This window comes from Carettochelys insculpta, chromosome 8, assembly GCF_033958435.1.
Source record: "Carettochelys insculpta isolate YL-2023 chromosome 8, ASM3395843v1, whole genome shotgun sequence".
Taxonomy (NCBI): domain Eukaryota; kingdom Metazoa; phylum Chordata; order Testudines; family Carettochelyidae; genus Carettochelys; species Carettochelys insculpta.
Genome location: NC_134144.1, coordinates 24,194,396 through 24,209,001, shown reverse-complemented (window position 1 = coordinate 24,209,001; position 14,606 = coordinate 24,194,396). Strand labels below are relative to the sequence as shown.

The 14,606-nt window shown below is 45.9% G+C and overlaps 1 protein-coding gene across 1 annotated transcript in view; it reads left to right on the top strand.

Annotated features, from left to right (window-relative positions):
- The window catches only part of ITGAV (integrin subunit alpha V), a 92,406-nt gene that overhangs the window by 54,352 nt on the left and 23,448 nt on the right, over window positions 1-14,606 (top strand). The window contains exons 15-20 of the mRNA XM_075001638.1: window positions 201-308; window positions 2,218-2,276; window positions 3,342-3,496; window positions 3,937-4,074; window positions 5,045-5,112; window positions 8,820-8,967. Coding sequence (XP_074857739.1) covers window positions 201-308; window positions 2,218-2,276; window positions 3,342-3,496; window positions 3,937-4,074; window positions 5,045-5,112; window positions 8,820-8,967 — 676 coding nt within the window. The remainder of the gene's footprint in view (window positions 1-200; window positions 309-2,217; window positions 2,277-3,341; window positions 3,497-3,936; window positions 4,075-5,044; window positions 5,113-8,819; window positions 8,968-14,606) is intronic.

Genomic DNA, 14,606 nt, shown 5'->3' with positions numbered 1-14,606 from the left:
TCTCTTTCAATGGAATGAAAAAAATCTGTCTTTCTGGTTCCCTTTGTATCTTTTTCTGTCTGCTGCTCTATCACTACAATCAGTATCTATTATTTTTAGCTTTACTAACTGCAGAGAATATTTTTCATAGTATAAAGAATTGTGTGATGTAGCGTTTTGAGTGTCATTGCTCAGATGAATTTATGTACTTTTGTCAACAGGGCTAGACCAGTTATCAGTGTAAACGCTGGCCTAGAAGTTAACCCAACCATTTTAAATCCCGAGGAAAAAATCTGTGAACTGTCAGACACTGGTGTGAAAGTTTCTTGGTAAGGTGGTTTGTTTTTACTTAAACTTTCAAAGCTGAGATAATACAACTAATAAAAAGATTTTAAAAAAGGTGACTATGGAGTTTGTCAGTGGCTGAGCAAGCTCAGTTAGGGCTTGAGCCAAATCCCACTAAAATCAATAAAAAGGCTCCCAGTGACTTCAGAGGACTTTGGATTTGATCTTCACTTTTCACCTTTCATTCACAGATGGCAAAATGTTTCCACTGAATATAGTAAAATCTCCCCAAACAGATCAGTTTAGAGCTGAATAGTTACATATCAGTGCAAATAAGAAAGTCCCCAATATTCTTTTGGAAATTTCCACAAGTCCTGGGTCCCTAGTGCATGTCAGCACATAAGTTCAGCATCTTGCAGAGGAATATTTGTTTAGTCACTAGCAAAGTTACTTCATAAACTTTTTCTGCTGTTTATAAGAGTGAATGAGCTGTTCAGGAAAGTAAGGGACATGGGCTGGTTTGAGCCAGGTGTCTGGCAAACACCTCTGTTTTTACAACTCAGTTTTGGATTTCAATTACCCTAACTTTTTAGGCTGCTGGTTATTCCCCATTTTGAAGTGATTTAACAATATAGGTCAAGAACCTCACTCGCTTTCATTTCTGGCCTATTATACAGTATTGAACTATGATCCTGGAAGATAAAAGCTGTTGGGCTACTCAAGCTCTATAGGCTCTGTGTTCCTACTGGCACTGTCCATTTTGGAGTTTTAAATTTCCACTGTAGTAAGACCTGTACCCCAGTCAACAATGACCCTTCAGTGTAGAAGTCCCATGAGCCATATAAACTGCTACATGTATTCTCCATAGTTGTGTTTTTAAGGTTGATGGCTCTGGTTTTTCAGTCCCCAGAGCTATAATACCACAGGGTTTACTTCCTAACTCTAAAGAGTGGCTGCCAACATGCTTCAAATATTTTTTTCTCCCACCCTTGAAAGCCTCCCCAACATTAAACTTCACCATAGAAATAATCCCCCATCTTCTGGAATTTCCAGTTATCTCCCAATTTAGGAGCAATGAGTGAGAGCAGAGTGGCGAGTTTCTTCTTGCACCTGTTGGGGTGAAAAACACATGACCTGATTAGGGTGACCATCTCTCCCATTTGGTGCGGGACAGCCCCGTGTTTCAAGTGCCATCCCTGCCTCCCCATTTATTTGGCCAAAGGGGCTAATTGCACTGTATTTTGCTTTATTAGCAGATGGCTGCCCTGGTTCTGGCTCCCCATGGCTAGGGGAGCTGGACTCACACGGGAGTACGGCTGCCTCTTGGCTGCCCCCAGCTGGGGGACTGGGAGCTGGACCTGCACACCTGCTGCCCAGCTTCCCCCTGCTTGTGGGGAGCTGGGAGCCAAATCACTGCAGCTTTCACCCTGCTTCTTGCAGCTGGTGGAATCCGGGAATTTTGCTGGTGGGGCAGCAGCCCCATTCCCAGTGTCCCAAGTCATGGGGCTGCCAAGAACTGCAAATGCCCCCCTCCCCCCGCAGTCCCCTCAACAGGTTGGCAGCCCCCACAGAGCAGCCACTGCCTGACTCCCAGGTAGGGTGACCATCCGTCCTGTTTTGGCTGGCATGACTCCTGTGTCCCATAATTGACTGGGGGAGATATGGTCACCCTAGGCCTGAGTTGTCTATTTGGTTGCCTTCATAAATGGGGAAAGAGCAGGGCAGGCTTTGGGTAGTGCCCCAGGACCCCACTGGAATTGTAGAACAAAAGAAACAGTCATTAATCTGTTCTGGTTGCCTTGGCAATTAGAAGTGAACTTTCAGAGCAGGCTGGGGTTGTAGTCTCTCTGGGGATCTGGGAACTGGGAAAATTATGGGAGAGTTTTTAAACCACATTCTGATGGGGGAAAAAAGTATTTAATCAAATGTGCTTTTTGAAATATTTTTAAACAGCTTTAAAGTAAAGTTCTGCTTAACAGCTGATGGCAAGGGAAAGCTCCCCAATAAACTCAGTAAGTTCTGCTGCTTTAAAATATGTTATGCTTTGCAAATTGCCTACAAACATGAGTCCTGGTCAGAACTGTGTTTATCCCTTCAGCAGTTGCTTTTTCAGCATAGCGGTTGGTCCTGTCAGTGCAAGAGTCCCTTCTGTCAAGCTGTTTGGAAGTGAAGTCCCAGTTCAGCAATGAATTTAAACCCATTAGTCTTTAAGTATATTCAGTCCCACAGAATTTAATTGTATGCTTAAGTGGTTTTGCTGGGCTGAGGCCTGAGAGCATTTGCCACTTGTAGGGCCAAGCTCTTTAGCTGTGTCTACAAAAGGGAATTTTAGATAAGTAATTCCTGTGGGGGCATTGATGGAAGTAACAATAGAGACAGCGTTACAGGTGCTAAGGGTCTAATCCAACTCCCATCCACATCAGTGGAAAGGCTCTCACTAGCATGGATGGGAATAGGGTTAGGATTTTTAAGCCACATGCAATAAAAGATTGATTCTAAGAGGTTTGTATGGTGACGTTACATAGATTTTTGCTATGCAACAGACTGATGGTTTCTGGCTGATCATTGTGTCACATCCAGAAACTTGAAGTGTTTGCTGCGTAATGAGTGTATAAGAGATATGATCCAGCAAGGTTTACCTAGAAGGAAATGTATTAGTTTTAAGTTATGGGATCCATATCAAAGATATTAAGCAATGATTATATTAGTAATGATAATATTGAGGATATTGTAAATCTTGTAAGACTGCTGCTCTTTGGAAACAATTCCTAACTTCAGTTTTCAGAGAGAAATCCCATTATAGAGGCAATTGTATTACTTGAAGATGTCTCTTAAAAAAACAATATGATTATAGTATTGAGGAGAAGTTTCTTAGTCTCATTTTAGCAGCATATCAACCTCTCTTACAGTATTGTGATGAAATATTTCACACATGAAATAAATAAACATTTTAATGAGAGCTTAGTGGTTAAATTGCTGTCACACCAAAGTCAGCTTGTGGATTATTAACTGGGAGGAACCTGCTATGCCTGTAGGTAGTCAAGAGATTCCTAACTCAAGTGTTTTGGATTTGATAGCCTTTCAAGTGGAGCTGCTGTTGGATAAGCTTAAGCAAAAAGGAGCCTTGAGGAGAGCTTTGTTTCTCCATAACAAACAGCCTGGTCACTCTAAGAATATGACCATTGTGAAAGGCGGCACAATGCGTTGTGAAGAGCTTCAGGCTTTTTTGAGGGTAAGAGGTCTTTGGCCTTATTGTATACATGGAATAAAGAACAGTAATTACCAGAGTTATCATTGCTGTAGAGGAAGGATGGTTTTGTGATTAAAACACTTGGCTGGGTTTGGAGAGCCAGTTCTCAGCCCTGTGTTCTATTGGGTAAATCATTTAAATCTCTTGGCGTGCCTTAGTTTCCCATCTGTAAAATGGACATATTAACACTACTTTTATCTTGTATATTGTGATTGTAAGTTCCTCAGAGGATGGATTTTCTCTTTGTACAGTATAATATGTAGTATAATGGGGCTCTGATCTCACTTTGCAGCTCTGGGTGCACAAGAGAATGGTAAACAGTAATCATACCCAGTACTAGCAGGCTTTTTATTTGAATCTTGTGAGTCTCTAGGGTCTTTGTGATGTGATTTAAGAATGATTTGAATAATTTCTCCCTTCAGGATGAATCTGAGTTTAGAGACAAGCTTACACCGATAACTATTTTTATGGAATATCGGTTGGATTACAGAACAGCCACAGATTCAGCTGGATTACAGCCCATCCTCAACCAGTTCACTCCTGCTAACATTAGCAGACAGGTATCTTCTGGGCAATTTTTGGTTAAACCACATAATAACGAACATTATTTTCAGTCAAACATCAGGACACATGAATACATATATTAGGGTCTGTCTCCAGGCACTGACTTTTAGAAATATTATCAAATACATGAATGTGTTTTTTCTCTTTTATAAGTTACTTTTTTGCATTAAGCACACCCTCCTTTTTGGAGCTGAGCTTCTTTTTCACCCATTATACTTAACTATGTTACAAAGCACAGAGGTCCATTGAGCATCAGAGATACTAGTCCAAAAGGTTTTCATCCCTTTTCTCATTTTGGGTTGCTGTATGTACCATACCTCTCTGAGGTTTCCAAGGAGAGGAAAGAGTAAGTTACTCATTGCAGTATGCAGTTCACGCCTGCATCCTATTGATGTTCCTAGATCTGTGAGCACTCCCTCTCTTTAAACTCAACACCCCAAAGATGCAGTCACTGCTGAAACAATTCTTGCCGTTTGCCACTCTGGACTGGAGCACAGGGTTCACAGACATTGTCCCTGGTCTTGTGCTTCCTGCAGTCTTATGCTTGCATTTGTATAAGTTTCAGATATGCTCTGTAAACTACTATCCTGAGAGAACTGCAAAGACAAACCTAATTTTTTCACTCTTTTATTCCAAGCTTTGTAACAGTCATTTGCACAGAGAGCATAGTGGAGATGCAAGATTAAAGAAATAGATATTAAGCTGATCTGCAAACATGATTGATAAATGTAGACATTGGCTTTAGAATCGTACGGGGGCAAGTGTAAAAGGGGTGGCAGCATGCACAGAAACTATTTTTAATTCTTTCCCAGTTTTTGTATAGAGACAAGCAAACAGTTCCCCTAGTTAAAATTCTTCCAAAAAACCTACAACCCTTTGAAAAAAGCAGTGATAGGGGAAGTAAGACACACATTTGAATTGTTGGACTGAATTTATTAAAGCCATATGTGTTTGGTTGTTGCACAGACACACATCCTGTTGGACTGTGGTGAAGATAATATCTGCAAACCAAAATTGCATGTTGCAGTAAACAGGTAAATTTCAGTTATATGAATTAGAAAAATAAACAATGCAGTAAAGATGGAAAAACACTATTGGGAAAGATAACTTCCTATATAAGGCCGCAACCTTACATAGGTCTTATGTACAATGACTAATTCTATTGAAAGGAAATGAATGGAATGAAATGAAATCATAGGGAGTACTCAGAATGTAATATTTAAGCATGTGCATAAGCTGGTTTTGCTGGATCATGGCCTAAGGGGACCTGTTTTCTCATTGAGACTCAGTACTCCTAACAGATAAGTTCCTGTCAGGGCACTGTGACTGTATGTATAGTCATCATGGCCTCGGCTAATGTGAACACAGTTTTTTTTGGGGCGGGGGAAGAAGCAGAGAACATAGGCTGTCAGCTACAAACCACAAGGCTATACTGCAGTTTCAGACCCTTGAGCAGGTGTGGCAATAATTGCAGATAATACAAAATTATTGAGTCCAAAGCTGACTTCAAAAACTTTTACAAATGGATCTCCCTAAATTGTGTGACGAGGCAACAAAGTAACAGATAAAATTCAGTGTTCAAAAGTGCAAACTATTTCACACAGTAAAACATATTTCTATCTCTACGTACAAAAAGATGTGGGGTCTTATTTAGCTGTTAACTGTCAAGAAAGAGATTGTGTAGTCACTGTGGATAGTTCTCTGAAAATATCTGCTCAGTGTGCAGTGACAGTCAAAAAAAGCTAACAATGATAGGAACCATTAGGAAAAGGATAGGTAATTAGGTGTTGATTAGGCCTCAACTAGAGTATTGTGTCCAGTTCTGGGAGTCACATTTCAGGAAAGGTGGGGACATATTGGAGAAAGTCCAGATAAGAGCAACACAAATTATTAAAGGCCTAGAAAACATGATCTATGAGGGAGGTCGGAAAGAACTGAATTCGTTTAGTTTGGAAAAGAGACAACTGAGAAGAGAGACAACAATTTTCAAATAGCTAAAAAAATTATTAAAGTAGTGGGGGAAAATTACTTTCCTTAGCCTCTGATGATAGGACAATAAACAATGGACTTAAACTGCAACAAAAGATATTTAGGTTGGACATTAGGAAATGCCCTGTCCAGGCAGTTAACCATCGGAATAAATTGTGCAGGAAAATGATGGAATCTCCATCATGACAGATTTTTAAGAGAAGATTCAACAACAACTTGTTAGTGGTGGTCTTGGATGGTGCTCGGTCCTGCCATGAGAGCAGGGGACAGGATCTGATCACCTCTCAAGGTTCCTTCCAGTTCTATAATTCTGTAATAAGACAAGAATATTATAATACCATTATAATAGAATCTCAGATTTATGAACACTAGCGTTATGAATTGACTCATCATCCCACTCCTAATTTGGAACCAGAAGTACACAACCTGACAGCAAACACACACGCACATGCACGCAAAATTGTACAGGTCTGTGTTAAATATACACTATTATAAAAAGGAAAAATTAAAAGTTTTGTCAATGTAAGGAAACTTTTCCTGGGCTAATTTTATTTTAATTCAGATGGTTAAAAGCAACCTTTATCTTTTGCATAGTAAAGTTTCAAAGCTGTATTAATAGGACTGTCAATCACAGTTAAATCACATGATTAACTCAAATTATTTGACTTTTAAAAAAAAAAAGATTAATCAATTTTAATTACACTGTTAAACAATAGAACATCAATTGAAATGTATTAGATGTTTTAAATGTTTTTCTGATTTTAAATGTATTGATTTTAGTTATGAGGTGGAATACAAACTGTATGGTACTCACTTTGTTTTCAGTTATGAATGTTACATAACTGCACCCTCAAACAAAACAGTGTAAAACTTAGAGCCCGCAAGACCACTCACTGTTACTTCTGATTGTCAGTCACTCAGATGAACAAGTTTGTTTACATTTACAGGAGATAATGTTTCTCCCTTATTTGCAATGTCAGCCAAAAGAGAAAACAGGTGTTCTCATGGCACTTTGGTTGCTGCCCAGTGAAAGATATTTATGTGCCAAATATTCTAAATAGTCACATGTCTCTTCATGCTTTGGCCACCATTCCAGAGGGGACACGCAAAATGCAATAGTTAAATTGGTGACTGAACTCCGTGGGGGAGAATTGTATGTCTTTGGCTCTGTTTTACCTGTATTCTGCCATGTTGTGGCAGCCTTTGATGATGACACAGAACATGTTGTTCATTTTAAGAATACAACCAAGGATTTGACAAAACACAAAGATTTCTAAAGATAGCTACAGCACTTGAACTGAGGTGTAAGAATCTGAAGTCCCTTCCAAAATCTGAGAAGGATGAGGTGGGCAGCATTATGTCCTGCAAATGTAAACAAACTTGTTTGTCTGAATGATTGGCAGAACAAGAAGTAGGACTGAGTGGACTCCTAGGCCCTAAAGATTTCCATTGCTTTATTTTTGAATGCAGTTATTTTTGTATGTAAATTCTACATTTGTAAATTCAACTTCCATGAGAGAGCACTACAAGTACTTGTATTAGATGAATTAAAAAATACTATCTTTTTTACAGTGCAGTTATTTATAATAAATATTGAGAGCACTGGGCAGTTTGTATTCTGTATTGTAATATAAATCAATAATTAAAAATGGAAAAACATCCAAAATATTTAAGTGAATGGTAATCTTTTATTGTTTAACAGCATGATGAATTGCACAATTAATCATGATTAATTTTTTTAATATCTTGACAGCCCTTCAATACTTTATATAGTTATTGTCACGTGATCTCAAAAAATAGTACATTAGAATTGGAAAAGATACAGAGAAAGGCAAAAGAAACTATTAGCATTATGAAACAGCTGTCTCATCAGTAAAGATTTAAAAGAGTGGATATGTTCGGTTTAGAAGAGAGATGATGATGAAGTAAGGAAATGATAGAGGTCTATAAAATAGTATCAAGAAAGTAACTAGGAAAGTGTTGTTTACCCCTTGACACAACACAAGAGCCACAGGTCACAGTGTCAGTCTGTGAAATGTGTTGTCAGGGCATGTTGTGAAGGCCAAAAGTGTACCTGGTTTAGGGGAAAAAAAGTTTGATAAGTTTACGGATAAGTCCATCGATGACTGTTAACCAGGATGGTCAGTGGCACAACCCTGTGATCTGGGTGCAGCGTTCCCTGTAAGCTGTGGCTGTGTGTGGCCTCTCAGGAGAGATTCAAATGCCATTGGTAACTGTTTGAAAACAGACAACTGGGCCTGATGGAACACTGATCTGACGCAGTATGGCTGTTCTTATGCTCTTACACTTCAGAGTTTTTATACCAAGTCAGAAAATTTGTGTGCCTCATACTTTATATTCAAAACCCTATGGAGATGCCACTTGCAGCTCTGTGGTTAATCATGAGAGAGAGAGAGAGAGAGAGAGAGTGTGTGAGTGCGTGTGTGTAAGTAAAATGGCAAGGACATATCTGGGGATCTGACCCATAAAATTTGTTTGCTGTTCTGCCACTGTATTATTTTTAATGATAAAATGCTTTGTCAGGAGGAGTTTATCAGTGACTTTGGATATTTTTTTCCTTTAAAATTCATTGCAAGTTGCCTTTTTGATCAATAAAATATGCTTGCAAGGTAACCCCAGTGCAGTGACCACAGTGCTCTGGTGCAGTGTCAGGCTGCCTTGTGTGTCTGTAAGTGCAAGTTGTTAAGCACTTGGAACACAGAATTGACTTTTTGTACTTGTGCTTGCTCAGTGATCAGAAGCAGATCTATATTGGTGATGACAATCCGTTAACCCTGATTGTCGATGCCCAGAACCAAGGAGAAGGAGCCTATGAAGCTGAACTCTTCGTTATAATTCCACCCCAAGCAGACTTCATTGGTGTTGTTCGTAACAATGAGGTAAGTTTCTAACTCACTTTACCTTCCTGCAATTAATCCTGTTGCATTTATTCATATATTGGTTTGCAGGATTGGGCTGCTAGTGCCGCATAAGCTTCAATCTTTCACTTATATTAAGAATTCATATATTTACCCAGCCCTCTTGTCTGTGTAGAGCTGGACCGAAGCTTTCATTTGAACAGACATCCTTCCAGGAGTTCTGGTACTTACTTTCTGGTTAAACTTAGAATGCAATAAGAGAAATGTGTCTTCATCTGCAGTGACGCTTATATTTCCAGTAGCTGATAAAATCAGAAAGTGAAAACCACGTATGGGGAAATACCAAAACCACAGCTTTCTAATGAAGTGTGCTGGCCTCATAGCGCATACACTTGCGTAGTGTTCCCTTATGTAGTGTTTTTGCACTCTAGTCATGTATGTCCATAACCTGCCACATTATTTTAGGAAGGAGATTCCAAAAGACAGCTTGTGTAAGAGGGGATCTGTATGATCAGTTACTTGGCTTGGGTGCACTAACATTGTCCTGCTCTAAACCCTCACTAGCTCTGTCCTGTGTTAGCCTTCCAACCAGTCAGGTAATCACAATAACTTTGACACTATCTGAGCAGATGCGCAGCTGGAAATTCAAAGCTGATTTATTCTGATTCCAGAATGAGGTGTTAAGAACTGATGGATAAACTACACATGGGCTTTCCGTTGACACAGATTGTTTCTGGCACAGGTCTGTGAAAAACATCTTAGCTAATGAATTTATATTCAGACTGAGCATTTTATATCCTGGGTAAAGAACTGAGCAAATCTGAGACAAAGAATAATATCTGGGTACTACTGCTTCCTCCCTCCCTTCCCCCTGCCATACAAGGGAAACAAAAAAGGGAAAAATCAAATAGTGGATTCTGCTGAAAAATTTGTAACTGTAGAATCCTTGTTCAGGGGCTTCAGCTATTTTGGTCACATGGAAACTTTGGGATTGACTTGTAACCTTTGAGGATGTTTGTATAATTTATTTTTTTTCTTGGAAGGAGGGTGGGGTTGTCTGTGTTTTCCTTGAAATGACATTTGCACAGGCAAAAATGACCCATCCTTCTGATTCTTGAAACTTCTGTTAAGTTTCCCAGCAGTGCTCTGCTTCAGGGAGTACTTAGATCCCACTTGTTCTTCCAGGACTTCCCCCATCTTAGGTTCCTCTCAAGGCAGATAGGCCTTTGATTTAAAGGATTGCTTAAAATGGCCAGAGTTGGTGAATGCAAAGAGAGAAATGAGTAAATGCTGCTTTTGCCATGAGTTCGTGCAATAGACTGACAGGATTGCTCAGCATCTTGTGTTGTGTGCGGTGACCTCTGATATGCACTGCCCCCCATAGCCTCAGTTAGGGAGGAGGAGCCCTCAACAGCTAAAGAACCCTAATTTGGTTGGACTGCCAGGGTGCTAAAACAAACCTTAATTTTGATCCAATTTTTGGAACTTCATTGATAGCCCAGCTTTGCAGGATATGCCAAATGAAGCTGGATTATCTCTTCTCTACCCTTGTGAAGTTTAAGAGAGCACCTGCTGTTAAGGAAGAGAAGTGAAAAATCTTTTTGAAGAGGCTTAAACAACTTTGTTGTTTTGCTGTCATGGTGGGCACCACTCCCCTAGTTCCACACTGTACTGTACCCTTGAGTATCCTGGGTCATATTTCAAATGGCCTGTTCAGAGAGGTTTGCATTCTGCTACCTGAGATCTCTCTGCTGTTTCTCATCTGTTCTGTTAATCTGGTGTCTCTCTGGTAAGGACTGCTTCTGAGGAGCTGTTGACTTCTCATGGCATTTTGCCTTCAAAGACTTCTCTCTCAAAGTGAAAAATATTAATCAAGCCCTAGAACAAAAGCATTGGTACTTCACATAGATTTGGAGAACTCAATCTGAGAATACTTCAGGCCTCAAAAATCATTGCTACCCAATCACTACGTCTACACGTGAATGCTACATCGAAATAGCTTATTTCAATGTAGCGACATCAAAATAGGCTATTTCGATGAATAGCGTCTACACATCCTCCAGGGCTGGTGCCATCGACGTTCAACGTCGACGTTGGGCAGCACCACATCGAAGTAGGCGCTGCAGGGGAGCGTCTGCATGCCAAAGCGGCACACATTGAAATAAGGGTGCCAGGAACAGCTGCAGACAGGGTCACTGGGCGGACTAACACTTCCGGGGCAACAGCAAGCAGCTCCCTTTAAAGGGCCCCTCCCAGACACACTCAGCCTGCACAGCACGAGGTCTGCAGAGCCATAGGCACGCACACCTCGGCGAAGCAGTTATGGACCAGCAGCAGCAGCAGCCAGAGGTCCACCCAGCCGCCCCTGCAGGAGTGCTTACCCTGCTCAGTGCCATGCAGGAGGCAGCTGATCACCTTTTATTCGTGGAAGAGGAGCTGCCCCCAGGGGAGGAGGAAGTAACCCCAGACCCTGCTGTCCTCCGCCCCCCTGCCCCTAGCCGCACACGCCGCTGGCTGTGGAGCTACCCCACGAGCACCGACTGGTGGGAGCGGCTGGTGCTCGGCAAGTGGGACGACGACCGCTGGCTCCAGAACTTTCGGATGAGCCGGCAGACATTCCTGGAGCTCTGCCAGTGGCTCACCCCCGCACTGAGGCACCAGGACACCACCATGCGGCGTGCCCTCAGCGTGGAGAAACGGGTCGGCATCGCTGTCTGGAAGCTGGCCACTCCAGACAGCTACTGATACGTGGGCCAGCAGTTTGGCATTGGCAAGGCCACCGTCGGGGCTGTCCTCATGGAGGTAAGAGGACCCATGGAGGCGGGGGGGGGGAGTCCTGGGAGGGGAGGGCCAGACACACCCTGCACACCCCTCATTGGTGCTCTCCCGTGTCCTTCCCCTGCAGGTCATCTGCGCCATCAACGCCCTGCTCCTCCACAGGCTCTTGCGGCTTGGGGACCTGGATGCCACCATCGCAGGGTTTGCCACCCTGGGCTTCCCAAATTGCTTTGGGGCTCTGGATGGGACCCATATCCCCGTCCGAGCTCCGGAGCACAGCGGAGGACGCTCCCTGAACAGGAAGGGCTACCATTCGGTGGTCCTCCAGGCTTTGGTGGACAGCCAGGGCCGCTTCCTGAACATTCATGTTGGCTGGCCTGGCAGCACCCACGACGCCCGGGTATTCAGGAATTCGGGCCTGTGCTGCCAGCTGGAGGTGGGGACCTACATCCCCCAGTGGGGGACACCACCATGCCCCTCTGCATCGTCACAGACACAGCATACCACCTCCGGCCCTGGCTCATGCACCCTTACACGGGCCATGTCGCAGCCAGCCAGGAGCGCTTCAACACGTGCCTGAACCATGCGCCCCAGGTGGTTGAGCGCGCTTTTGGCCGCCTCAAAGGGCGCTGGAGGTGTCTCCTCACCCGCCTTGATGTGGGCCCCACCAACATCCCCCAGATTGTGGGCGCGTGCAGCGCACTCCACAACCTGGTGGAGAGCAAGGGGGAGGCATTCTTTCAGGGCTGGGCTGTGGAGGCTGGCAGGGCTGACGTGCAGCCACCCGCTGCCCCCAGTTGCCAGGTGGACCCCGAGGGGACCCAGGCCCGGGAGGCCCTGAGGGCCCATTTTGACCAGGCCGCAGGGTGAATGCTGGCAGGCCCCCCACTGCACCCCCCCATCCTCCACAACACTCCCTGCCCCTACGCCCATACCACAGAGCACCCAAGAGCACCCCCACCACACTTTTCTTGCAAATAAAAATAGACCTGTTGTTCTTGAAACCACAAAACGGTGAATTCTCTTATTATTACTACAAATATATATATATTATATGATAAATAGTGGAACACAAGGAAGGGGAGAACTATTTACATGGGGGGGCAGGTATCATAACAGGGGTCTAATACAAACTGTATACAAAATAATGAGGATATGTACAAAGGGGGAGGGGGGGCCACGTCCTGGACCCTGCACCCCCTACTGTCCAGCGCTTGGGGTTGGCGGGCGCGACCCTCGCCTCGGCCTCAGCCCTGGCCGAGGCTGGCTGGGGGCCGGGCGAATCGGCAGATACGGCCGGTGGGTGTCAGCAGGCCCCAGGCCCTTCTCGGCGGAAGGCCCTTCAGTGGCGGACAGTGGTGGGACGGCGGGTGGAGCCGGCAGAGCGGCGGCTGGCGCGGCACGGGCAGCCAGGTAGTCCGCAATGCGCTCAAAAGTGCACATAAAGGCCCCCCATGCCTCCTGGCCCCAGGCCAGCGCCCGCTCCTGCAGTTGCAGGCTCTGCTCATCCACCCGCGGGTGTTGCTCCGATACCTCCAGCTGTCACTGGAGGGTTGCCAGCAGCTGGGGGGTCCGTCGCCGTCCGGTGGTGGTGCTGGGTCCACCATCGGCCCCACCCTGGGGTTGGTCGCTGCTTCGCCGAGGGGCTGGCTTGTAGCGATGGCCCCGGTGAGCTCTCCGGGACCACTGACACCTCGCCGGTGCTCTCCGGGCCCTCCGATGGTGCAGCTGCGGAACACGGGGGGGAAGAAGAGTGGAGACGGCCGTTAGTGTGGCCCCCGAGCTGTGGCCCTTGTCCCCCCACCCCTCTGCTGCTGGTTCCCTGTCCCTGGGAGATGCTGCTGCTGCTGCCGCTGCCAATGGGTGTCCCCACCCCCTCCCCCCGGGGGACCCTAGGTTCCGCTCCCCCCATCCCCAGGGATAGGGCATGGCACTGTCCTGCTGAGGGGGCAGGGGCTGATGCGCTCTTCTGAGGGACATGCCACTGCTGTCCTTGGGGCCATGGTCATCTGGGCATGTGGAGGGCCCTGGTCATGTCTATTGTCCCTGCCCCTCAACCCTGGCGGTGTGCACGGGGTGGGGGGGGGGCGGGTACATACCTGACGGTCCACTCCCATGGTCAGGGGACACCCTCTGGGCAGATGCCTTGCTGGAGCTCTGGGACAGCAGTGCAATGTGGAGCCCCCCGTCGCTGGAGGAGGATTCCCCCTCCTCCTCCGGCATCCCAGGGGTGGGCTCCTGGGGGGGCCCCTGGGGTGCGGGGCTTGCCTCCAGGGCGGACTCCGTCTCCGGGGCCTGCTGGGGCTCATCGGCCAAAGTATCAAGTGTGGCCGGTGGAGAGGAGGTGTGCTGGGGGCCCAGGATTTCCCTGAGCTCCCTGTAAAAGGGGCAAGTGGCGGGGGCAGCCCCAGATCTGCTGGCCGCATCCCGGGCCTGGGCGTAACCCTGCCGCAGCTCCTTGTCCTTACTCCTGACATGGTCAGGAGTGCGGGCAGGGTGACCCTGGGCGGCCAGGCCCTCGGCCAGCTGAGTGAATGCATCTGCATTCCGCCTCTTGCTCCCCATTACCTGGAGCACCTCCTCCTCACTCCAGAGCCCCAGCAGGTCCCGGATCTCAGCCTCCGTCCAGGAGGGGCCCCACTGCCTCTTCCAGGGCTGGCTGCCAGGCTGGGAGCCCTGGCTCCCCTTGGGTGGGGTGTCCTGGGGGCGCTTGGGGGGCTGGCGGGCAGCCATCGCAGCGGGGGGTGTGTCTTTGGGCTGCAGGGAGGTGTGCAGGCTGGCCGTGTGTTACTGCTGCCGCCTGCATGCTCTCTCAGCTTCCTGCACAGGAAGGCAGGGGGCGGGGAGCTTTAAGGGGCTGCTGCACGCGGCGACCATAGAGC